This window comes from Talpa europaea (assembly GCF_964194135.1).
Source record: "Talpa europaea genome assembly, chromosome: 6".
NCBI lineage: Eukaryota > Metazoa > Chordata > Mammalia > Eulipotyphla > Talpidae > Talpa > Talpa europaea.
Window position 1 is genome coordinate 61846683 of NC_140072.1, and position 26487 is coordinate 61873169.

Consider the following 26487-nt stretch of genomic DNA (forward strand, 5'->3'; position numbering starts at 1 on the left):
TGACCCAGTGCAATGAAGAATACACCTGCATTTTTCCAAGCTTTAACCACCAGGTCCTGTGAGCCTGTTATTTCCCAAGCCTTGGCAGTAGGTTCCCAAACAGCCCTGGTGCACACGCAGTTGCACCTGGCATGGGTCAAGCCAAATGTCAGAGTATCCTTATTCTCAGTAACCAGTTCCTGCCGGGAAGCCCAATGCCGGTGCCGAGAAGGAGTTCTCAAGGCAGTAACTGGGCCAAAGCATTGCTCAGGAGGCTTAAGTCGGTAAGGCTGTGCCTGGTCTCACAAGGTAGGTGCTCCTAGCAGGCAAGCCTGAAGCCCAGGCCCTTCACAGAACGGACTCCTTGGATTCCAGTTCTGGGACACTGGCTGCAGGCCCGGTGGGGTTCGGGTGTGTCACCAGGGGGGATGTCTCCTCCTCTGACTTGCAGTTGGGGACGGCCTCCACCTTCACCTCGCTCAGCTCCTGCTCCCCTTTCTTCATTGCCTTCTGATTCAGGTGGTGGAGAATGCCGGCCCCCAGGGCATCCCCTTCCACATTCACCACCGTGGTAGTTCGGTCCCTGGTGGGAAACAAAAAGGCAGTGTTTTCTTGATGCTACAGGAGCTACTTCAAAAGGGGTGTACAGTGGTGGGGACAGGCTGAACTGCCTGGGAAGTGGTGACCCTGCCCTGCTGCTTCCTAGCAAGTGGGCTGCTGGGGGCCTTAAGGCCTTATGTTACTCTAAACTGATTTTCTCTAAGTAGAGTTTATTTTTATGAAAGTAATAGACTTTCATTGTATGAAATTTGGAATTAAGTATAAAGAAGGTAATGAAAGTCACCTACCCACACTCTGTAAGTGTTAACATTTTGCTTGGTTTCCTTCCATTCACTTTTTTTTTAAATTAATATATTTATTTATACAAGCACTGGGTACAGTCAGAAGTGCGGGAGGGTGAGAGAATTCACCAGAGCCAGAGCGGGGAACAGAACAGGCAGACTGACGAAATACACTGCTGAGGGGAACAGCAAGTGCAGCAGGAGAGGTCTGCTGCTCCATGTGGGACCCTCACTGGTGGCCGGGGATTGAACCGGCGCTGCAGAGGCTGCGGGCAGCCTCGCAACCCAGCGCTCAACCGCTGCACCACAGGGGAGGCCCCCAGTCACCTTTCTTTTTAAGATTTATTTATTTATCCATATAAGAGCTGAGGTGCAGGCGAGGGCAGGGGAGGAGTGAAGGAGAGAGGATTCACCAGAGACAGAGTGGGGCACAGAACAGGCAGACTGACTAAAGTACACTGCTGAGGGGAGCAGTGGGTGAGACAGGAGAGGTCTGCTGCGCCAAGTGGGTAGCTCCCTAGCCTCAGATGGACTCAGGCCCTAGTCGTGATAGCGCTGATACTTAACCCCTAGGCCACCAGGGAGGCCCCCATGTCATCTTTCAAGGCCTGTATTTTATGTGTAATATACACGATCATATAAAATAACGTAAAACTGAGAAGATAATATAGACATGGCTTTGTGTCCACCTTTTCTTCCACTCAACATTACACTCTGAGCGTTTCCCTTCCTCTTCTCCTGAATCTCTAATGAATGTCGATTTGCATATGCTTTTTTGTTAGCCAACACCAGCTTTTGGAAAAATAGCACTGTCCTTCCCAGAGTCTTGTCTTCCCATAGATTAGCCCAAAAATCATTGCTCATTTGAGCTCAGGGGAAGCACTATGTTCATTTTGAAAAGTTTGGGGTCGGGGGCGCTTACCTGAGGGCACTGGAATCAGGGCCTTCTTATCTTCTTGAAACCCCAGACCCCTAACCCATCACTTAGCTTGGGATATATACCACACATATTGCCTTTGTAATCTACTTCTTTGTAGACTCCCCACATATATTTACCTAAATTTGTTATCCTTTCTGATTGGCCTGGTATTAATTTGATTATTCCACTAATCTGAAAAGAACCTAGAGGCATGGGGGAGGGCTGCTTGTGTGACTTCGGTCTCTGCTGGGAAGGTCACCCTGGGGGCTGCTTCCCTCTTGCGGGCTGAGCACCTCTTATCAGATGGCCAACTTCCCATGCAGGGGAGACACCTGGGCAAGGAGGAAGAGTGGGCTTTGACACTGCTTTGGTTTTGTCCAACATTGGAGAGGCCTCCCTGGTAATGCAGGGGTTAAGTGTCAGCACTATGAAGCTATCCGCAGCCCTACAGCACGAGTTTGATCCCAGGCCAGGGAGTTGATCCACATGGCACAGCAGACCTCTCCTATCTCGTCCACTGCTCCCCTCAGCAGTGTATTTCAGCCAATCCACCTGTTCTGCTCCCCACTCTGTCTCAGGTGAATCCTCTCACCCCCTTAGCCTACACCCCCAGCTCTTGTATGCACAAATAAATCAATCTTTAAAAAATAATAATAAAGGTTGGAAACCACCATTCCAAGCCAGTGGGAGAGTCAGAAGGCCAGGCCAGGCTCCAGTGCTTAGGTCATCTCATACCTCTGACTACCTGGTAGGAGTAATTTTTTTCACAAGTATTGACTAAATGCTTTCCCATGTGCTTGTAGTTCTTTTATGTGCTGTGTATGTGATAACTGGTTTCATCTCCACTACAGCTCTGGTCCATGTTCTATTATTATTCTCACTGGACAGATGCACAGATATAAGCACAGCACAGTTCATATCACACATCTGGTAAGTGGCAGGATTTGGATCCAGGCATCTTGATTTCTTATCCACATGCTCTGTTGTCCCAACATGAGTACCTTGGCTGATCTTCCCTCTAAAACAGGTGTTGTTTATACCTAAAAAAAGTATCATGTGACTCAAGAAATAAACACCAGGAAGCGTGGAGCTGGTGATCTGGATCACACCTCTTTCCCAGCTTTTCACCTGGCCCCTGCCCAAGACATCACACTAGCTGGGGTTATCTCTTCTTTTGCAGAAACCACCTTTTGGATATTTCCAAGCAAGGAAATCATTCCTGAAGGCTCACTGCTCCAACGGCTTTACTCCTATGCAGTCAACAATCTCCACAGACCCTTGTGTGCTCCCACTCCACTCCCACCTTCCGCCCCTTAAGCCTGTACCGGGGGCCTGGTCTGGGTCTTGGGCCTGATTTCTGATGCTATAAGCAAGTTTTTGGTCATCGTTATTCATGTTTGTTCATGGGTCTTTGACTCTGATAGGGTTTAATTTTCCTTCCTCTAAATCTTGTCTTGCCAACTTGACTCTAGAATCCTTCACAAGGCAGGGGACATACTTTACATTTCTCCACATGCCCCAGACATAGCAAAGCTCCTAGGAGACTCTATAGACCTTTTTTTCAGTGACAATAGGACTTGCTACTTACACAATCCAGTCCACGGCCAAGATCAGAGAAAGGTCATGTGTGGGCAGCCCAATGGCCTCCAGGATAATGGCGATGGTGAGGACCCCTCCAGAGGGCACTCCGGCTGCTCCAACACTGGATGCTGTGGCTGTCACTCTAGGAAGTGGCAAAGCAGGTCAACCATCAGACAGAGCATGGAGTGGGCACACAGACATGCAAAATATGGCAGCCATGGTGTGCTAATGAAAAGCCACATAACCCTAGATTCTGCCAGTTGATTTGTCCTCTCCAAGCAATGAACTCAGGCCATTCTTATTTTCAACCAAGTCAAGGTAAAATTGGTTTTCAGGAGATGTTTCAAAGTAAATCACAAGAAAAGCCTGAAGCTTGAATGTAGACCTAGAGATAAAAGAAGGAATACTGAACTTACAGAATTGTGAAGATCTGCCCTGCGTTCAGCTCCACGTTGTTGAGCTGAGCGATGAACACTGCGGCCACACACTGGAAGATGGCCGCTCCATCCATGTTCACGGTGGCCCCAATGGGAAGAATGAACCTGCTGATCCTCTTGTCTACACCATTGTTTTCTTCAATGCACTTCATCATCGAGGGAAGAGTTGCTGAGCTAGAAATGGAAATCAGCAGCCAGACAGGCTGACACATTACTCAGAATGCTCTACGGCCAGTCCACCCTCATATGGCCCATCTCATCCGATACCACTCAGATCAGACTCGGACAGTTTTCAGCAGGATCCTACCTTCTGACTTTCTCTTCTTGAAATAAGAAAAAAAATCAGAATTTTTTCGAAGTTTCTATCACAACATAGGGTTTTGCCAACTCCTAAAGTATTCAAAATGTGACTCCCCAGATAGACCTGCTTTTGCCAATTCCAAATATCTTCATAGTGCCTCTTGGTGCATAATGTTCTCAAGAGAGGGCCTCCCTGGAGGTGCAGCGAGTTGAGGGCAGCACTGTGAAGCTGTCCGCAGTTTCTGCAGCGCGGGTTTGATTCCCAGCCGGCCAGGGAGATTCCACATGGCATAGCAGACCTCTCCTGTCTTGCCTGCTGCTCCTCTCAGCAGTCTTTTCGGTCTGTCTGCCTGTTCTGCTCCCTACTCTATCTCTGGTGAATCCTCTCACCCTCCCAAGCCTCTGGCCAGTACCCCAGCTATTGCATAAATAAAAAATAAATCTTAAAAAAAAAAAAACATTGTAATTAAAAAAATGTTCTTAAGAGAACAAAGATCTGTTTACTCTGTGTGTATCTCTTCACTCTTTTTAAAAATTTATTATTTTTTAATTTTTGCTAGAAGATCTGGGATGTAGGCCAGAGGTGGGAGAGGGGAGTGGGGGAGGGTGAGAGGATTCACCAGAGACAGAGTGGGAAGCAGAACAGGCAGATGTACTTAAATACATTGCTGAGGGGAACAGTGGGCGAGTCAGGAGAGGTCTGCTGCGCCATATGTGGGTTAGCTCCTTGGCTGGGGATCGAACTCAGGCTACAGTGGTGATAGCACTGAGACTTAACCCCTAGGCCACCAGGGAGGCCCCTGCATCTCTCCTCTCTTGAATATTTCCCCCCCACAAAGTAAAAAGCAAACTACAATTTTTAAAATTTAGGCATGGTTTAATTTAATTAAACCATGAGAGTGCAGGGCGCTCATCTGGGAGGGTGGAGATGCTGGGGCTGGGAAACACAGGCCCTTCCTGACATAGAATTCAGTGGGCTTCTTCATCTCTCTGTAGGATGACCCCGAGGAATGAGAGGATGGGAGAATGCCAGGTCCAAGAAGCAGAACTGGCTCTGAGAGCTTGAAAAAGTAAATGTGAACACAGACACCTGCATGAGCAGAGCATGCTCACTCTAGCTGGCTCTGCAGAAGGTGGCTGGCACAGTTAGAAGTAGGTTTGTTTCCATCTATGCCAGAGAAACTTCCCTGATTCTCTTTAGCACCACTACCTTGTCCAAATAATCATTCAGGATGAGAGGAAACATGCAGTGGAGACATAAAAACTAAACATGTGAATGAAACAATGTACTGTCATCCTTTGAAAGTTTTCTAGCAAATAATTGGAAAGCCATGATTTTTGAAGGAATGCCAATGAGTGACCAGGCGCATCTTTTGTGCTAAATTACATAATCCTATTATACTCTGGATACCTACAGAGCTGAGCACAAATCCCTCATCACAGTGCCTTGCTCTTATTTTCTAATTCACACATCCAAAAGAATTGGGCAGGAATCATTCTAGAAACTTCCTGAAATGCATTTTTACTGAGGTGACTACCGTTTTTTACTTAAGCAATGTTTTTACTAATTCTGGTGAGGACCCACAGGTAGACCAATCAAAGGTGTGACTGACCTCTAAGAAGTAAGAAGAAAAAGGAAATGAGGCAACCTCAATAGATCCGGGGATGAAACAGAAGGCCACCCTACAAATTCACATTTGTAAGAGCTGTGGAGGTGGTAGTATAAAAAAATGAGGTGAGTGTTCTAGATTTAGTGTTCTAGAAATAAAATATGCCAAGATGCAGGCTGTGCTCTACCATTACACTCACTTGGTTCTATATTAAAGGGGTTCAGAGCAGTGCAGGGTGCCCGAAACCTACTCACCTGGAACAGGTGGCAAACGCAGTTGCAAACGGTGTGAGAAGACCCAGGAGGAACCTGAATGGGTTTTTTCGTGTGAACACAAAATAAATAAGAGGCAGCACAATTCCTCCATGAATGAAATGGCCCAATATAGATGCGAAGATATATTTCCCCAGGCTGGTCACCAGCACGATGATGTCCTTCATTTCCACAATCTTGCTTCCAACGAGGAACATGATGCCCACAGGCACGTACCTAGGGCACAAGCGCAGGGCACTCATCAGGAAGGGGGGTTATGCTAGGGCTGGAAGACACAGGCCCTTCCTGACACAGAACTCTGGGACCTTCAATGCGGTGGCCTTCATCTCTGGTTAGGATGATCCCGAGGAATAAGAGGAGGTGGGTAAATCAGGCCCATTTTACAGGTTGTGAAACTGAGTAAAAAGAATGGGATCACCCACTGTGGACAGTGGGATCAGTACTAGAACCCAGACCTTCCCCCCAGAATAGATTCCCTTCACAACAGATGAATGCCACCATCCATGGCCGCTGCCAGGTGGAAAGCCAAGGGACTTCTCAAGATCAGAGCCTCTGGGACTCGAGTTTGACTTTCAGCTTTGCTCAGGCTTATCCTGAGAACTTAGAAACACAAAAGGCTAAACACCCACTTCTCACAACTGCTGTGATACAGAACTGAGCCAAAGCTGGAACTTCTGTGAAGTTTTAAATTCTTTGTGGTTTGGAAAACATGATTCCGTGGGAAAAAGTCATTAACAATGGCACTCTGGGAACACTTCTGGAGCGTGAAGATTTTTTTAATGGCAGAATGGGAAGTAGGAAGGGAAGGTATGAACTGTGGGATCTACAAAGAACTAAAGTCTATTGCTTTGAATTTAATGTAAATTGAGGAAGGGTGTAAAAAGTTATGACTTCATTTGTAAAATTTAATTATAGAGATAATAATGTCACATAACTCAAATTTCAAAGGTGAATAGTATAAAGCCTCCCAAGCTCTGGTTTCCTTCCATGCAGACAGTTAATGTCACTGGTTTGAATTTTCTTTCCAGAGATGATCTAAGCAGTATTATTAAATTAAAATCCCATAGTAATACATGGATACAACCTCCTCTCAAAAACGGAAACATTATCTATTAGGACAAAATTCCCCTTAGGCACCATCCTCAAGCCAGACCCCGCCTCAGATAACCACTGATACTTCCTAGGCCCACAGGTACAGAGGCTCGCATGTAAATCTGGGCTTATTTTTAACATGATGTTGTGTCTTTGAGATTTTCTTATCAATACATAGAAATATACCTTTTTATGTTTTTTTCCCCTGTGATATAATATGCATCACATAAAATTTACCATTTTGACGATTTTTAAGTGTACAGTTTAGTGGCATTAAGCACATTCACGGTTGTGCAGGTATCTCCACCATCGTCTGCAGAACTTGCCCTCATCTCATACTGAAACTCTGTGCTCAAACAATCACCTCTTTCTCTCCCCCCACACCGCCCCAGCTCCTGGGGTCCATGGTTCTCCCTTCTGTCTCTATGGATTTGACTGCTGTTGCCTGCTTATCAGTGGAATATACAACACCTGTCCTTTTGTGTCTGGCTTGTCTCACTGAGTGTGATGTCTGCGCGTCATCCATGCAGTGGCAGCAGGTATCAGATTTCATCCTTCTTCAAGCTGAGTGATAATCCACTATATGTGTGCACCACATTTGGTTTGTCCTTTCCTTTTTTGATGAACATAAGTTATTTCCATCTTTATCTCATGCTTTCTAAATATCATCCTCAGAACAAAGCACTGGAAGTTAATTTGCCACTGGACTTTTGATGGGGCCTTAAATCATTTCCAGGTTTTCATCATTGGAAACGCTGCAAATTGGCTCTCTGTGGCCCTGGCCTGCGCTCTCTAGGTAGAGGCACCGAGGAGTTATGGGTGTGCATAAGTGAAACTTTAGTAGATGCCAAGAATTATTGCTAAAGTAGCTATTCCAATTTGCATTTCACCTGGATTCTAGGAGAATAAGCCTTTCTCTGTTCTAGTGGTACTTAACCAGGGATGATTTTACCTTTGGCAAGGTCTAGAGATATTTTTTTGTTTTTTATTTATTTACTTATTCATTCATTCATTTTAAAGATTTATTTATTTATGTATACAAGAACTGGGGTACAGGCCAGAGGTGCAGGGGGGTGAGAGGATTCACAGACAGAGTGGGGAACAGAGCAGGCAGATTGACTAAAACACACTGCTAAAGGGTCAGTGGGCAAGATTGGAGAGGCCTGCTGCACCATGTGGGTAGTTCCCTGGCTGGGTATCGGCTGCGGATAGCTTCACAGTGCTGTGCTTAACCCCTTGTGCCACCAGGGAGGCCCATTTCTGGTTTAAATTTAAATTAAATCTAACTTAAATAAATATGTCCTCTTTTTTTTTGGGGGGGGGGTTTCATTGGCATCTAGTGGTGGGAGGCCAGGGATGACAGCTCCCACAACAAAGAGTGATCCAGCCAAAATGTCAATACTGCTACAGAAACTCACCCTCACCTGTCAATGTCTGATAAAACTGGGCTTGTCATTTTCCTGATTCTAATAAGCTGGGCATTCCTTAAAATGCTTACTGGTCTTGTGGCTTTCCTCTTCTATGAAATGCCTGCTCACATATATGTCTGTTTTCTAATACTCAGTCTCTTTTCTTTTTCAGTAATCACAACTCTCTACACTAGTGTTTCTCAAATGGTCTTAGGTAGAAGACCAATTTATTTCTCTTTAGTTGATTATGGACCAATATTCTTCTAAAAGACAATAAAAAATAATATATAAGAAAAATGCTCAGTTCACAATGAGGTGCTTGGCTCATGCAACAATATCAAATGGGGAAAAAAAGGTTTTAAATACTCATTCTCAATTTTCCTATAAATCTTGTTGCTTGAACTGTTTGTGAACTGGTACTAGTCCTTTGGATCCTGATGCTTCCAGATTGTTTGTGTGTGTACCCACATATACTAACTATATGTAAATATATATTAATTTTTTCAATAAGTGTATTATCTTTTGACTTTGTTCAAGGCACATTTTGCATAAAAACATTTTATAATATATTGGTATAGTCAAACTAAGCATCTTTTTATGCCTTTTACTTTTGTATTTTGCTTAGGAAGATTTTCCCTAATCCTATATTTTCTTCTAAAACTTTTAGAGGACTCCCTTCTGTTTCTTCCTTTCTCCCTAGATAGTTTAATGCATGGGTTGTGACCATGGGTTTTACTGGGATATACCGTCACTCATTCATTTTCAGGTTGTCTATGGCTGCTTTTGTCCTTTGATGACAGAGGTGGGTGGTTGCAATAGACACCACTCATAAAATTTATGAGGGATTAGTACCACCTGTATTTAATCCATCAAGAAGTCATTTTTGTGTTTAGTAGAGGGTAGGTAGGTGCTTTGATCTTAGTATAGGAAATCAGAAGGAAAAAAAGCAGGAAGAACTACTCTGAAGATTCCTTACTACGCTTCATGGATTTCCTTTAACCAGAAGGCATTTTAAACCCTAGTACTGTGTGAGAAGCACTTTCTGGACCACATTTCCCCCATTGTACTTAGACACTCAGTAGGTGTGCCTTACCGAACACCTGTCTGTGCATAATAAGTACATAAAGTTGAAGAAGTGACTGTAAATTGGTTTTCAGATTGAAATAAATGTTCTAACACAGGAACATCACTTTCTTGCACACAGTGTTTCCTGTAATCGAGGGATTTAGACTGAGAAAAAAAAAAAAAACAGGAAAAGAACTTGACATGTGGTGGAAACACTTCTTCATGAAAATATTTCTCTCCCCAGAACAACAACAGTCAAATGAAGTGTCATGTTTGCGAAGACAAAGTCAGACTCTGCAATTCTTGGTTGAGCAAGAAAATTTTTTTGAATAAGATAAACCCTTCCAGTGGAGGCTCTGAACTTAGCCTCCCACTTAATTTCAAACTTTCCTCCCAAGTCCCAGGTTATTTGCCCAGCTGCCATGCCAATGCCATCTAAGAGAGAGACGTTCTGGGAGACCTAAGGGTTCACAATGAGGAAAATACTTTGTGCATGAGAGGATAAACTAGTTTCTCAACAACAAATGCGTGGAAGCTAAGACCCACAAGGTTTGGCATGAGTAAAACAAAAGGGTAAAACTTTGTGAGGGATTAGCACTGAAATTGGTTTTATTTCTGAAAAGTTACTTTGAGGGATCTGGTCAAATTTTTACCTTTTAGCAGGAAATCAATCTAATAGTTTATATTTAACAATTACCCCTTCATTGATATTACAAAGAAAGCTTTATGTGTAAAGGAAAAAAAAAAAAACCCTTCCAAATTTATATATGCATTGGGTAAAGATGGATTTGATCTCCTGTTATGAACTACTCTATAGTAAGTGGCCTGTTTGGAGCTTGAAGTCTATCATTTTTTTTTAAAGATTTATTTATTCATGCATACAAGAACTGGGGTACAGGCCAGATACATGGGAGGGTGAGAGGATTCACCAGAGACAGAGTGGGGACAGAACAGGCAGACTGATGAAATACACTGCTGAGGAGAGCAGCGGGGGTGACAAGAGAGATCTGCCCTGCCATGTGGGATTCTCGCCGGCCGGCAGGGATGGAACCAGCGCTGCAGAGGCTGCGGACAGCTTCACAGCACTGCACTCAACTGCCTGTGCCACCAGGGGAGGCCCCTGAAGTCTATCATTTTAAGATAACTTAGTCTTATTTATGCAGCAGATAGTAATCTGATGGTAATACACTGCCCCCAAGATGACATAATGTATGGGATGATGGGCAGAACCTGTAAATATATCAATGGTAACAGGACCAGAGGGGTCACTTTAGGCACCAAGGGAGGTGATTATGGTCTGTGCCTGATTCTCCGAGGTGCTGAAATCAGGAGAAACTGTCTCCACCTCTACTATTCCTGTACTTGACTGGCCGAGGAGTGTCAACCACATAAAAAGCACTGGGCCAGGTGGTGACACAGAAGGGCACACTTTTTGAATGGCAGGAGCAGCAAGAAGGGAGCAGGCAATGAGGACACTCACCACATAATCCAGGACACCAGCACCATCGTCGCCTCATTGAGGCCATTGAAGAAGCGGATGAGCTCTTCTCCTTCAGAGCCCAGTTTCTTTAGGGCCACTCCCAACACCAAGGCAAAAAGAACCAATCCTAAAATGTTCATTCCTTCAATCTCAGTTCCAAAAGGGATCTGCAGGATCAGAGAGCACAGAGGGTCTAGGTTTACAACAGATGAGTCAGAACACAGATGCATTTCTGCCTCCACCAGACCGAAACACCCCCAGGGTGGGAAATGGTTCCTATTTTGTTTAACCCTCAGTGATTTCACAAAGGGTAGGAAGCCAAAGGGGAGATGAAGTTCACGAACGTGGAAATCAACAAACAAGAATTCATCTAGGGCCTCCCCGGTGGCGCAGCGGTTGAGCGCTGGGTGGCGAAGCTGCCCTCAGCCTCTTCAGCGCGGGTTCGATCCCCAGCTGCTCCCCGGCCACCGGAGGAGAGTCCCACATGGCGCGCAGACCTCTCCTGCCGCCCGCTGCTCCCCTCAGCAGTGTACTTCGGTCCTTCTACCTTTTCTGCTCCCTGCTCTGGCTCTGGTGAATTCTCTCACCCTCCAGCGCTTCTGACTATACCCAGTGCTTAGGTAAATAAATAAATAAATCTTTAAAAAAAAAAAAAAAAATTCATCTAATTGTTCACTCTAAAAGCTGTTCAAAACTGGCACAGATTGAAGCATGAAGCAGTGAGCTCCCTGTCCCTGGATATATTCAAGCAGACGTTGGACAATCTCTTCAAAGGGCTGCTTTTAAAAGAAGAGCTAGTTGGTGAAAATTTCCTTTAGATAGAGTTGATGATAATATTGTACTGTGCTTCCTAAATGTGAAAAAGTTTTTTGTGGCTAGGTAACATCCTAGCTGACAAATTTCTCAAAAGATTTTCAGGATCAACATGGATATTTTCGGGATGTTTTTTCTTAAATCACTGGTTTAAACTGTATAGATAGACTATATCCTTTATTTTTTCTGGCAATGCTAAATCTCACTGCTGCAAGCATGCATTAGAGAGAATCTTTGTCCATCAAAACACATTATGAAATTCTGAGTGGGAAAACATGTTAGTATGGTAAAAACATATTTTTACTGTACAAATGAGCTCAAGTCCCAGCTCTGATATTAAATAACTGCTCTGAGCTTCAGGTTATTCATCCTTAGGATGAAGTGAATTTGACTAAATTAGTAGCTTTCTATTTTTTTTAAAATAGCACTTTTCTTTAAACAAAGAAAGGTTAGTAGAAGAACTCAGAGTCCCTCAGCCCTGGGGATCGAGCGGCATAAATGTGTGTGCGGAGGAAGGGAGACACACCTCCTTCTTCCTGTGACAGTTCTGCAGCTGGAATGAACAGGCTGTGAGGTCCCTCATTCTACCCCCAGCTCTATCACAAAGGCTGGAACCCAGCCCAAGGCACAATAGGAATTGGGGAAAAAAAAAAAAAAATGTGTGACAAAATGAATGCTGTGGTGAGGAAAGTTCCTAAAACAAGTCCTATGTGGTGGAGTCTGTGAAGTCATCTATTAGTTATATTTTCAGATAGCAGAAGGGGTGTGATAATCTATTTTTGAAGAAAGAAGACTTTAGTTCCCAACTGGTTAAACAAATCTGCTGAAGATTCCAGCGCTACAGATGCTAGCATTTGGCTATGTTGGTAAATAATCAAGGGAGCAGTCCTAACCTATGGGCTTCAAACCCCAAAGATTTCAACCCTGCTGAGAAAAAAACTAGAAACACTGCTGACTTTGTAAGTATTTTTCACAAGTGATCTTATAAAAACCTTTACCTTTTCATGGGTTATGTTTCCAGAGCTCGTGTTGTAGGTTTCCTCTTTATAATCCGTTGCGTACTGTGAACAAGAGAAAGAAAAAGCCACGGTTAGTTTTCAGGTGAAGACCGAGGAGCTGAGAGGACTTCTGGGCCTCTGGCTGCTCTGTCATCATTCCCTGTAGATGTCCTGGTCTCTTTTCACTGGACTGGCCTGACAAGACATTCTGAGGACTGTACAAAAGTTACATTAAGTCCCAGGCAGCATACATTCCCAGAAGCCTCTGGATTATTTAGAGAATTTCCTTGTGTCCCTTGAGCAATGGTTTGGAGGTCTGCACAATTTCCTGCTGAGATTTTGCTATTTAAAACAGCTGAAAGTTCTTATTACTTGGAGAACCTTGGTATAAATTCCATAAATACTAAAGTTCACTTTTTAGTGTGTCATTTTACTTTCATTTTTCTCCTACCTCACATTACATATATAAGCCACAGCTGTGCTTATCTGCTGATTTTTCAAAAAACGAGAGAAGTTGTAAGTAAAAACAGAAAAGTCTGCTTGAAAAGCCAATCAGATTAATCCACGTAATCCAAATATTTCAGTTCCTTCTCTGTGTAAAGCATGGCCATAAGGATATTACTGGTAGCACTGCTAAAATTAAGGGGAAACCAGAACAATGTGGATGTCCATCAGCAACTGACTGATAGAGTTAGGGTGCACTCACACAATGCGATACAGCCAAATGTTATGCAGAAGGGTATTTACCATCACAAGAAAATGTTTACAACACACTGTCTTCAAAAAGAGCAAGGTATACGACATTCTGTGTAGTGAGTGTACATCCTACCAATATGTGTGGCACAATTACATCACATGCATGTGCACTGTGCATAGAAAAAACATCTGAAGGATGCAGACCAAATATCAGTGGGTAGCTCCAGGCAGTGATTACAGATAATTTTTAATTTTTTTCCATTTTATGTATTATAATGTTTCTGCAATGAGCATGTATTACCTTTACAATCAGAAAAAAAAGGAGAGATAAATGTATTTTTAAAAAATTCTGAAATATTTAAGAGATCACTAAAATATGATTTGGGGCTATTCTCGGATGATATGAAAAGGTGGTTAAAACCAGTGGGATCAGAGGGCTATTTTAGAAAATATTTTTATGGGTTTTTTTGTTTGCTTGTTTGTTTTGATCCTATAAAGATTTAGACCAATGTTACCAATTTTGTTAACAAACTCTCCTTCTTTGTTTCACCTTATCTAACTCTGTAGCAGTTATTTGTACACCGCCCCCACCAACACCCCTCACCAAAGTCTCATTATTTTAGCAAAGCTCATCTTACCGTGCGGAAAGCTGCGACTACCAGATTGGAGGGAAACAGGTTCCTGTTGGAAAAGAAAGCATTTCATCAGCATTCTTAAAATTCAGTATTCAAAGTGTCCGCTCTAAGATGCCATCTGACAACCCAACATAGTGTTCCCTCCCTCCATCCCCAGAAGTTTCTGCCAATTTCAGCTTGATCCAAGCACCCAGCTGCTGGACCACAACAGGTATTTTGGGTGCACTGGACTTTTATCCTCATCTCCCTATGTCATGCTTTGATGTTTAGACTTAACTTTGTCCAACTCACCCATCACTTTCCTTTCCCTTAGAGGTTAAGCCCCACCCAGCGCTTTTCATGGGACAGTAGTGCTGCCCACTAGTAGAATCTAAGGGAGTATTTTTGTTGTCACAATCGGGGCATTTCTGGAATTGGGAGAGTATGTGTAAGAAGAGCCAGGTCCCAGCCATTCGTGCTGCTGAAAGTGGCAAAGTCCTGTACAGTAAACTGTCTCAGGGCCTGCATGCTTCATACCTGCAGATGAAAACATTATTTGTAATTACCAAAGCCTAGACTAACTCCAAAATGATGTATTTTTTGCATGATTTGTACACTGAATTTTCCAGGAATGCAATTCCTGTAAAACGTGGGATGATTTTTGGTCTACTTCATTCATAATGTTTCCAAGAATTGTTCATTCTGGGAAATCATATCACCAATGGCAAACGGTGGGACCTTAATTTCACACAGCAGTATCAAGCGTCAGCCTGTATAACAGCTGTCTACTGATGATAAATCTAAATTCATAAGTAAGTGCCTAGCCAGCTTGTTTTAGGGCAGTTACAGACTGAAGTACACTATTATTGTAAATTATTCTCCTTGTCTTTTGTATTACATTTATGTAATATTGATATCTTGAAATTATGTGAGCAGATAAATTCTATTTATGGATTTCATCTCAGGGTGAAGGATATTATAAAATATTTGTTATAAAAGGAAAACAATAAAGCTGATTAAGTTAAGCTAAGTTTTGAAACCAAAATCTATTCATGCGATCAGTTTTTATTGAGGGTCATCTTTGGGTCAAACGGTGCAGGATGCTGCTCTTGATAGTAAGAAATTTCCACTGACAATCTATTTGTTCTACCCACTTTCTATAAGAAGAATAAATCTAGAAGAGTAAAAAAAAACTCTGGATTACCCTTTACAATTTGTGCCAAATTTATTCACTATTTCTTGCTTCCGTGGTTGAGTCGGTCGCCTAGCATTAGAATCACCCAGCAACTATTTGCACTGTATTCAGTCTCAGAGGCTGGCACATCTAACTGCAGACCAACTTGGCAGGCAGAGCCTACAATGGCTTCCTGCCTACCAAGAGACCATCTTTGTGTAATACTCTCCCCTTGAGGGGGTGGAACCTATAACTTGCTTTCTAGATGGTAAAACACAGCAAAAGTGATGGGCTATCTCTTCTATGATTTGTTACATAAAGTTGTGGCTTCCATTTTGCTAGGAGACTCTACTGAGTCTGGGCTTGTGGGTTAGATGAAACAAGCTGCCATGTGGGAAAGGGTCAGGTATGGCAAGAAACTGAGGGGGCCTCTGGCCAACAGCCAACTGGGAACTGAGACTCCCAGTCTAAACTTCGGGGAATTGAATTCTACTACCTACCAAGTGACCTAAGAAGTGAATCCATCCCCAGTTCCACCTTTGGATAGGACCCCAGGTGTAGCCCACACCTAGACTGCAGCCTTGCCAGGGACTCTTGGGACAGAACATCTAGCAAAGCCAAACTAGGATTCCTGACCCATAGATACTATGAGATAATAAATGTGTGTGACTTTTGCTGCTAGACTGGTGGTAATTTGTTCTACAACAACTGATAACTAATACTGCAGTCAACAGGGTTAATGAGATGCAAAAGTGACTTCATTGGACTACTTTGGGTGCTTCCACAAGACAGCCAGCATATAGAAATGGTAACACAGCATTTTCCAAACTTACTTGTCTATGAAATCTGAATTTCTTTTAACAAACCGAGAGAATATCAGCATTTACATGCCTGCATTTCAGCAGACAAAATGTAGAATTAACAATTACAACTTCAGTTGAATTAACCATTGCAAAATGGTGAACAAAAATTTGATTCCTGTCACAAACACATTTAGTTAAAAAAAAAAAGTAGAAACAGACTAGCAGTTTGTATGGGCAGTTCTTTAGCATAAATGAATGGTGACTTACATTTGCCTATTATTTCCATTACAAAGCACCTTTCTTACATATTTCAGTCTCTCAGGGTAGTCTCATTTCCATTTACTATACTAGTTAGAAGCAGAAATAGGCCCTGAGCCCAGATTTCCCTGTGCTACATGTAGCATGTGCCAACTCTCAGTAGCTCCCAGACTGAACTGGCCACTGACTTCTTTCCCTAAGAAGTTAGGGAAGTTAGGGAAAGAGCTGGGTTTGAAGCCCTCCAACTTCCCATGGGAGCAATTTGCCCTGCAAAGACCTCACATCCTTCAGGCTTAGTGGTTTCCTTTGTTGGTTCAAGCACAGCCTTGAAAGGAGCTCTCTTCCAAAGAGCACCTGTTATTTATTTAAATCCTTCAATTTGGCCTGCCTCGTCTCTTTAATATGAGCAGTAATCCAGTACGGTCTCACCCAGGATGGACCCTGACCCTAACCCTAACTAGACCAAACATTATCTGGTCTGCAAAATTCACTGGGAACAGTGGGTACAGACAATACTTGAGGCAAAATGGCAACTTCTACCCCCCCAAAAAAAAATCGTTTCTCAGAAGAATGCAATGTGTTCTGGCAGTTTCTTATAAAGTTAAAAACAGACACTTACTATGTGACCCAACTCCACTCCTAGATCTTTATCCAAGTGAAATAAAAATATATGATTGTAAAAAATGACGTGTATACATAACAGAATTATTCAGTGACCCAAAACTCAAATTCAAATGGATAAACAGCTTCTGACAAATCTACACAATGGAATCCTGACTGGCAGTGAAAAGGAACCAACCACTACACATCACAGATCTTTTCAACAACACTGTACTAAGCAAAAGAAGTCAAAGCAAAACACATGCTGAATGATTCCAGCGATAGCACACGCTAGAAAAAGCAAAACTAATCCATAGTGATAGGAGGCAAAACTTTCTATCCAAAGCTGCCTGGGGCCAGGGGTAGAAGATGGGGATTGGCAAGAAAGGTCACCAGAAATATTTCATCTAAATTGTGTGATAGTTATATGAGTTATTGTTTGTAAATTACCTCAAGATTATTATAAAGGTTAAAAAAGGATACAACAGGGCCTCCCTGGTGGTGCAAGGGGTTAAGCACTGCACTATGAAGCAATCTGCAGCCCCTGCAGCACGAGTTCGATCCCCGGCTGGCCGGAGAGAAACCCACATAATGCAGCAGACCTCTCCTGTCTCGCTCGCTGCTCCCCTCAGCAGTGTATTTCAGTCAGTCTGCCTATTCTGTTCCCCACTCTGTCTCTGGTGAATTCTCTCAACCCCTCTTCCCCCCGCATCTCTGCCCTGTATGCATAAATCTCTGCCCTGTATGCATACCCCAGCTCTTGTATGCATAAATAAATAAACCTTAAAAAAAAAAAAAAAGGATACAACACTAACTACAAAGATTTTACCACCAAAAACATGGTGCTGAAGCTCAGGCACCCACAGAAAACATACTCCTTTCTCTTGGATCCTCTGATTGCCAAAGACCAGGGGCAATGCAGACCCCTCCAGCTCATACCGAGAGGCGAGATGAGGCTGCAGTACCAAGGCAGAATGTTTCTCTGCACTCTTCATGGACCGTGCCTGGAAAGTCATGGCCATAACCAAGGTCGTGTAGGTTTTCTCTTATATTATCTTCTGGGAGATTTATAGCTGTGTATTTTAAGCCTGTGATCCATTCTCAGTTAATTTTTGTGAAGACTGGTCTTGTCTAGATTCATATTTTTGCATGTGATTGTCCAGCTGTTCCAGTACCATTTGTTGAAGATTATCATTGTTCCATTGTATTGTCTTTGCTCTTTGTCAAAGATCATTGACTATATTCCCCAGGGTCTATTCTAGGCTTTCTCCCCTCCATTAATCTGTCATTCTTCTCCCAATACCACACCATCTTGATTACTGGAGCTTTATAACAGTTTTACAGTTGGGTATGGTCAGTCCTCCGACTTTGTGTTTTTTGCTCTCTGCACTCTTACCCCTCTCTATAAACAAATATGGCTTTTAAATGCAGATGCTGCAGTGAACTCTGGCTTCTTCTCACTCCTGAGCTCTCCTGTATGCAGGGATCAGTTGCTCAGCATGCAAGCTTTGGCCTCAGAGCCCTGTCTTCAGGCACTTTTCTCAACTCTGTCATATTCATGCAGCAACTTTATAGGCTTCAAAATGAGGAACCTTTGAATTGGAAGGAAATTTAAAAGTGATCGAGTTCAACCCTATCATTTAGTACATGGGGACACCAGGGCTACATCTTGCATGCATGCTCCATCCAGCACTGTCCAGTAGAACTTTCTATATCAGTGCTGTCCAATATGGTAGTCATGAACACTGGAAATATCAGTAGTGCTACTGAGAAGCTGAACTTTTAATTTAATTTTTTTAAAGATTTAATTTACTTATGCATACAAGAGCTGGGGTACAGACCAGAGGTGTGGGTGGTGGGGTGGTAAGAGGATCCACCAGAGACAAGAGTGGGGAACAGAACAGGCAGACTGACCGAAATACACTGCTGAGGGGAGCAGCAAGCGAGACAGGAGAGGTCTGCTGCGCCATGTAGGTTGCTCCCTGGCTGGCCAGGTATCGAACCTGTGCTGCAGAGGCTGTGGTTTTCTTCATAGTGTAGTACTTAACCCCCTGCACCACCAGGGAGGCTCCCGAACTTTTAATTTTATTTATATTAAATTAATTAAACTAAATAGGTGCTGGACGAGTGTCAGTGCAGATATACAGTTTTGAGATGCAGAGTCTGGAAATCAGTAGGAGCAAATGGCTTTCTTGTGCTCTCCTCTGCATAGCACTCACTGGGGAGTTAGGGTATTTCTCAAATATTTTCTTTTTCTGTTATTTGGGCCTAAGAAATTTACTTGAGGGCCTCCCCAGTGGTGCAGCGGTTGAGCGCTGGGTTGCGAAGCTGCCCGCAGCCTCTGCAGCGCCGGTTCGATCCTCGGCTGCTCCCCGGACACCGGAGGAGGGTCCCACATGGCGCGCAGACCTCTCCTGCCCGCTGCTCCCCTCAGCAGTGTACTTCGGTCCTTCTGCCTGCTCTGATCCCCGCTCTGGCTTTGGTGAATCCTCTCACCCTCCCAAGCTTCTGACTGTACCCAGTGCTTGTATAAATAAATAAATAAACAAACAAACAAAAAGACAGTTCTTTAAAAAAAAAAAAAAAAAGAAAGAAAGAAATTTACTTGAATTATCTAATACCTCATGCACATTAGACCAAAATTTTTCAAACATGAGTAGACTATGAAATCAATTTATTGGCACTAAATCAGCACTTTATAAAAGATGTAATACACTAGACAGAATGGAAAAATATCAGCGTGTGTCACATTAAAAATGTCTTGTGGGGTTTCAGGTTGTCTATATGGGGTGGATTTGTGTGGCTGCCACAATTCCAACTTTATTTCTAATGGTGGGTTGAAGTAAAAAACATTCACAAAACTGCTAAGACTGTACTATTAAATTCAGAGACCCATGTCAGACCAAACTTGTAGAGAATGAATGGCCCAGCATTTCAAGTGCTGTTAGAATCTTTGGATATATGACTCACAACAAATATAAAAGCTGGTATACACCAAGGCCCAACTGTGGAAAGCAGGACTCCTTTTTGGGGTGCTGTACAAAGGCATGCAGTTCACACACTGAGAAACTTCAAAAATGTTCCTTCTGTATACACCTGGTGCTGTTTGTTCTTCTGATCCCATTGTCAAGGGTGGGATGCATTTCCCTGTGCTATATGAGAAGAATGTAAAACAATTTACTTCTGCTTAGGTATATTTTTTGTTTCAGAAGTATTTCCTTTTATTTAAGTTTTAAAATTCTTTACCAAATTTATGAAAATTTCAAAGGCTCTACAACAGGATATGGGATGGTATGTATACTTGATAAATATTTATCATCCCTGGTGTTTATTATTACAGAGTCAGTTAACAAGGATATGCCCCTTCAGATCTTGGTACCCCCTACCAGGCAGGGGGCAAAAGAAAGACTGGGAGTAGTAGGTTCACAGTATGATGACAGCGGTGGGGGGTGGCTAGTAATCTACTCACTTTTTAAAGCCCACATCCAATTTTAGAAAGGTCAATGCTGAGCCTCTGGGGTGAGACTTTTGAGAAATAAGCTAAGAGTACTACTCATTCTCTGCATTAAGTAGCCTTCAGCTGTCCCTGAGAGGCAGGATACACCAGAATATTAACAAGATATGCAAATATCAATTCATTTAATCCTCATGACAGCTCTAGGTGGTAGATACTATTATTAGCCTCACCTACAGATAAGGAAACCGAGGCACAGAGAGACTAAATGATTTGTCCGTATTATTAGTAAATGTTAGAGCCGGATTCAAACCTAAATTGTTTGCTCTTAATCATGAAGTGTCTGAACTAGTTAAGGTATTTCCCTGAGTAGTAGAAAGAATGGTGTCAAGTTAAAACATTTTTTCAAAATTACATTGTTTAAGTGTGATTGTTTTCCTTTAGTGCCCAGTTAGGTTGAGAGTCTCCATTAATTTGAATCCTTGTTAGACTTGCTAAGTCTTCACCTTCAAACAACCTGCCACGTTTTTTAAACTCAAATTTAATTTAAAAAGTTTTACTACCTTCACTGTGATCTAGGGGCAAACATTAGATCTCAGTCTCTCATAAGTTTCCTTGCAGACAGCAAAGAAATGTTTCCTTTGCAGCTTATGAGGCATCCTATTCACGGCCAGTCCTTCACACAAGCTTTACATCTCACTCTGCGAATGGAAGGCTTGTAGCACTGCCCGCTATTGAGAAAATGAGCACAAGCACAAACAAAGCTTAGAAAACTGGCAAGAGGTAAAATCTCATTCGTGGCTGCCAGGCACATGGCAGCGCCCTTCTGGAAAGACAGTGGCCCGGCGGCATTCTTCTGGCTGCCAGTGCAGACAGGAGCTGGGTCCAGGAGCTGCCTCTACCTGCCTCCTTGCAGATAAGCCTCTGCTTCTCCATTGGAAAACTACAAATTTAGCACCCAGAGGAATGATGGAAGCCAGATAACTCAATCCTTATCACGTATAGCTGCAGAAAACTGAGGTCAACTTTGGGTTTGTGAGGATTTCTCCCCATTTTAGAATGGAAGACTCTTCTGTTTAGTTTCCATTTTCCAAATTTCTCCTAGCGTTGATTCTGTTAGTTGAAAACATAGTCACTTCTCACTTCTTTTTCGCTAGGTCCATGTGTTTCCCAACCAACCTAAGGACAGCCTCCACTTCCAGTCACCTCGAGCTTTTCCTGTTTACTTTTACTTCTTTCAGACTATGAAAAGAGGGCCATCTCCATTAGCTCATGTAAACTGGAAAAAATCCAATAGCTCTAGGATATTGCTCCACATATAACAAGAACAAGCATATAGCAGGCCAATCCTGTTCTAAGAGCTTTATAGACATAACTCATTTAACTCTGCAAACAATCCTTTCATGCTGGTAATATGAAGACCCCCACTATAAAGAGGAGGAAACCAGGGCACAGCAGGTTACAGACACACCCTAGGATCCACAGCCAGTAACCATTGTCAAGGACCAAGAAGGTCCACAGTGACTGGGGTCCTGATCACTTGTTTCTGTCTCTTTGGTGCCCAAATGATTTCACTTCAGATGAAAAGTCACAACTCAATCACTTGGGTCACTCCCAGGTCTGAGAGTTCTGTACTGCCCCAGGCTCCCAGGCATAGAGCTCGGGCTGCTGGGGAGAAGACTGAGACTCTGACCTGCGAGTTGCTATCAACAGGCACACTTCTCAGCACTCCAAAGCCTCTGCTAGCGGCACCACACACCCACTCCCTGCCTACTTTATTTCTAATCCATTGTGTTAGGAAATCAAACCTCTTGGCAACGGCATTCTGAATTTTCTAAAAGACACGACAAACACCTATTGGCTTCATTTCTCCCTGACTTGTAGTTGGAATAAAAATAAACAGGAAATCATGGCACAGAGATCCTGGAGGAGTTCTGGGGCACTCCACCACCGGACATACCATGGACTTCAACAAAACCTTGGCAATAACTGCACTAAGTCATCAGAAGTCCCCACTCCTTCCAGGTGTTGATGTTCTGGGCAGTTACCAGGAGAGGGTCTGCTGGGTAGTTGGTCTTCACCGGCAGAGTTTCATTTCACGTGTCCACAAGCAGAAAGGACGGGGCCCTGCTTTGCCAGAGAATATGCTCAGACCCACATAAAACTGGCATCCATCAGGTTTCTCTGAAGAAAGCAATTCAAAAATTTTTACTCACAGATTCCCCAAACCCAAGAAGAATTTTCATGTGGCTTAGGACTCAAGTTTCCTCTCACGAGCTGCTCAACGTGAAAGCCACGTCTAAGCAGCGGCCCACGTGCCTTTCTCGACTGGAGGAGCTCAGCTTCTCTGTGAGAGAAGTGGGGATCTGCCCTGACACCACCATACTCTTCCCAGTTCCTCTTTTGGCCCAGAGCAAACATTTATTTCATTTTATTTTGTAATCATCCTTGTTTATTTTTTCACAATATAGGATTTGTCCCCTCAGGTGTAGTCACGACAGTTTCCCCACCACTGAAGTGCCCACAGTCAACTCCACTCCACCTGGCTCTCTGTCCCTCCTGGAACGTACCCCTCCCCACCCCAGCAAATATTGCTGAGACTGTTGGACTAGAACGGCAGCACAGCTTCAATGCTATGGCATAAGGAGGGAAGTGTGAGAGAAATAGGACTCTTAACTATGGGACATGAAACCATGGTTCTTCTAACCCATCTTTTGATGACTACTCTGTAACCTGAGAAAATCACTTGAACTGTGCCTCAGATTCTTCAGGCACAAAATAGGATCATTCTACCTGCCCTCGCTTTATTCACGAGCTGCTGGGTTCAGTGAGGTCAGCCGCTGGAAGCATTATTCTCAACAAGCCACAGCAAAGTCCTTTCGTCCTCTCCTATATCTTCAGCAAGTCCCTGAAAAGTCTGCACCGACAGTGGTGCAGATGGTGGGTCACCATTCACCTCAGAAGCAGATGAAAGGGTGTGGAGCAAAAGTTAGAAAGCCATGATCTGGAAATAAAATATCCCTTCTGGGGCTGGTGGTAATAAGGTAATTCCCACCTTACAAAAGTTGCCTGCTATTTTTTTGACACTACCTTCCTCTTTTGGACTGCTGAGCCTCCCTATGGGGTACTAACAGATCAGTGCTGGGCACCCACACTCCTCAATGGACCACTGATCTCTGCAAAAAATTATCCTATAACCCCATATTCACCTTCCCTCCAGGGGAGAACTGACCAATATATTGCTATTGCTAACTGGTATAATAAGGCAAAGATACTCTTAACTTCAGTAAACTTTTTTCTTAAACACCCACCTAAAAGTTAGTACTCAAACTTTAAGATCTCTAAAGACTGCAAACACCAAGCTGCCAGACAATAAACACAGCCTGTAAGTTCATCAAAGTCCTAGTAGGTCACCTCCACCTGCCTTTTTGGTAAGATATTTTGGTAAAAAAAAATATAGATTTTTCATCCTTCTCATCTCATCTAAGATTCTTTTCAATCTGAATGCCTTGGACTGTTTTTGCTGTTTTAGCAGATTTAAATGAGCACTCTCCTAAGAGGCAGACGATCATCATATTTTCCAGAGAGAGAAATGGAAACAGCAGGAAGGCAAGTCACTTTGCCCAGGGTCCGTGGTTTTTCACAGCATCAACAACAAGGAGCTTTGCTTCAGCCAACCATGACAAAACATATCTTCTAAGGTTCCAAAAGCAGCACAACCAGCATTTGGAGGGGGAGCCAGCTGACCACCCCATTCATCTGAGCCTGGCTGGGTCAGAAAATACTTCCAAGCTGCAGTTTCCCTATCTGCGAACCCTGGGATAATGGAGAAACCAACAGAGCCTGCAGCTTCAACCAGTCCTCAGAAAGCTATACTACCTCTCATGGGATGAAGCACAACTTGTTTAAAGTGACAAAAGCAGGCAATGCTAAATGAAGCCACTTCTCTTTCCCTTCCCTCCAGAACTCGCTTTCCCCAAAATAAAGCCACTGAAACTCAGAACAGGCGACAGTGGTCCTGACTCTGGGGTGGGCAACAACCTGCACGTTTCTGGGCAATGGATCCGAACAACTAACCCTAGACTTGTTATTCTTGGATCTACTAGTACCTCTTGAGAAAACAGACCGCTTCTTGCAGCCTGATGGCTGAAAGAGCAAAGGCCATCCAGCTATAATATAGTAAGAGCAAAGGCCATCCAGGACAGTGAAACAGGCAACGTTTAGCTGATGTTCCCAGAACTAAAGTAGAGAATGGCTGTAACATTTTTACTCCAGAGAGCATACCCTGAGTGTCAGGAGTAAAATACAGGTGAGATGACTGGCATTTTCCTAACACACTACCACCTGAGGGTTGGACCGGTTCTAGCTAAAAGTTGAGGCCCGGCTCCTTCAGCTTGTCGCGTGCGCACCGACTGATGTTTGCAAAAGGTGTGGTTAGCATGCAGACTCCAGACAGTATCTTGATATTTAAGAAATGTTAAGTGCCACGAGCAGCCGATTAAGAATGAATGCTCTTAGGAGCACATGAGGTCGTGCGTGTGTGTAAACCAAGGAGCGTTAGAGAGCGGGCATCTCCCATGTGCCCTCCGTGAGGTGGGGGAGCATTACCTGACCAGGTCGAGGAAAGAGTCGACTGTCTCTTTGGGCACCGGAGGAGGCCCCGACTGGTCCAGCCCCAGGTCGCTGGACTGAAGACTCTGCGCGCCAGACCCGGGCTTGATGATGAACGCCAACGCAACCGCGAGGGCCGAGGCGCCCAGCGTGGTGAGGCCGAAGTAGGCGACCGCGATGCCTCCCAGGCGCCCCAGAGAACTGGCGTCGAGGGAGGCGGCGCCGGACACCAGGCTGCAGACCACCAGCGGCAGGATGATCATGCGCAGCATGCGAAGCAGCATCTCGCCGGGAAAGGCCAGGTAGGTGACCTGCGTGCGACTCAGGCCGAACCCGCGCAGCGCGGCGCCCAGCCCCGCGCCCGCTATCACTCCGGACACGGTGAGCAGCACCAGCGCGTTGCGCCGCAGGAAGCTGGTGCAGCGGCGCGCGCGCCCCGCCGCGGCCCCCGGAGCGCCAGGCCCAGCCGCGGGCCCCGCCTGGACGCTGTCTAGGTAGCCGTTGGTCTCGCCGCTCTTCTCCATGGCGCTGACTCGGCTAATCGCTGGAAGGAGGCTGGGGACTTGGGCTCTGGGGAAAGACCAGGCTCTCAATGAATGGATCGGGCGGAGACGGCGAGGCCAGCCGCGGAGCAGGCGGGTTCCGAGAACCCACGCGCCGGGGCCGCGGCCAGGGCACCGGGCAGGTGCGGCGAGGACGAGGAGAGGCGCGGGGCTGCGGGCTGCACCGCCAGGCGGAGTGGATCGCGCCGCGCCCAGTCTCCCCGAGGCGGCGGGGCTGGGGATGATGCAACGAGCGAGCGGCCGGGAGAGCGCGGGCCGGAGGAGGGAGGGCGGGAGGGGGCCGCCCCGCCCCCTCACACCCGCCGCCCCGCCCCCGCGGCTCCGCCCAATCAGCGCCCGCGAGCCGCCGGCGCCGCGCGCCCCTCGCCTCCGCCCCGGACCTCCGGAGCGGGGGAGGGGCGGTGGAGTGGGGCGCCGCCGGGAGCCCTGAACCCCGCGCCCGCAGCCTCCCGGCCCCGCTGACGCGCCCGGCTCCCGGGGACCGCGGGGGACGCGGCCAGCCGGACGGGCTGGGCTCGCTGGCACCTGCCGGAGCCGCTCGGGCCGGCCGGGGGCTGGGGCGAAGGGCCGGGAGAATTTGGAACGCTCCAGAGTTCCTCGTCCTGGGGGAGGGGAGGGTTTCCTTCAGGCTGGCTTTCGGCCCGGGGTCGGCCGTGGAGCTCTCGCGAAGGGGCGGCGCGTGGCGAGGGGGTCTAGAATCCAGCTCCTGCCGCGTTCTTCTCCCGCGTAAAATCCCCTCTTTCGGGAGTCTGTAGACTTGCGAGTGATAAGGCGCTCCAGGGTGCCCAGCCCCTGCGCTGCCGTCTCAGAGGATGAGTATGTGCATGGATGAATGAGTGAATGGATTTGAAGCTTTATCACGTGCTCACTAAGGCCTCTGACAAGACTTCACCCATTAGTGAAACGAAGTCTGTGGT

General features: G+C 45.0%; 1 protein-coding gene across 2 annotated transcripts; it reads right to left on the reverse strand.

The window, feature by feature from the left end:
* Positions 1-327: 327 nt before the first annotated feature.
* Positions 328-25531, reverse strand: SLC1A4 (solute carrier family 1 member 4; the record flags this gene model as incomplete). 2 transcript variants are annotated; one of them, XM_084235566.1, is made up of 8 exons in its annotated part: positions 328-562; positions 3329-3463; positions 3738-3932; positions 5923-6156; positions 10987-11153; positions 12798-12860; positions 14132-14174; positions 25005-25531. In XM_084235566.1, 8 exons carry the CDS (start codon positions 25529-25531, stop codon positions 328-330), a joined length of 1599 nt encoding a protein of 532 aa, XP_084091692.1. The 2 variants fall into 2 exon arrangements, with proteins under 2 accessions (XP_084091692.1, XP_084091693.1); XM_084235567.1 differs by lacking the exons at positions 5923-6156; positions 12798-12860; positions 14132-14174; positions 25005-25531 and having other exon boundaries at positions 10987-11126.
* Positions 25532-26487: the final 956 nt, after the last annotated feature.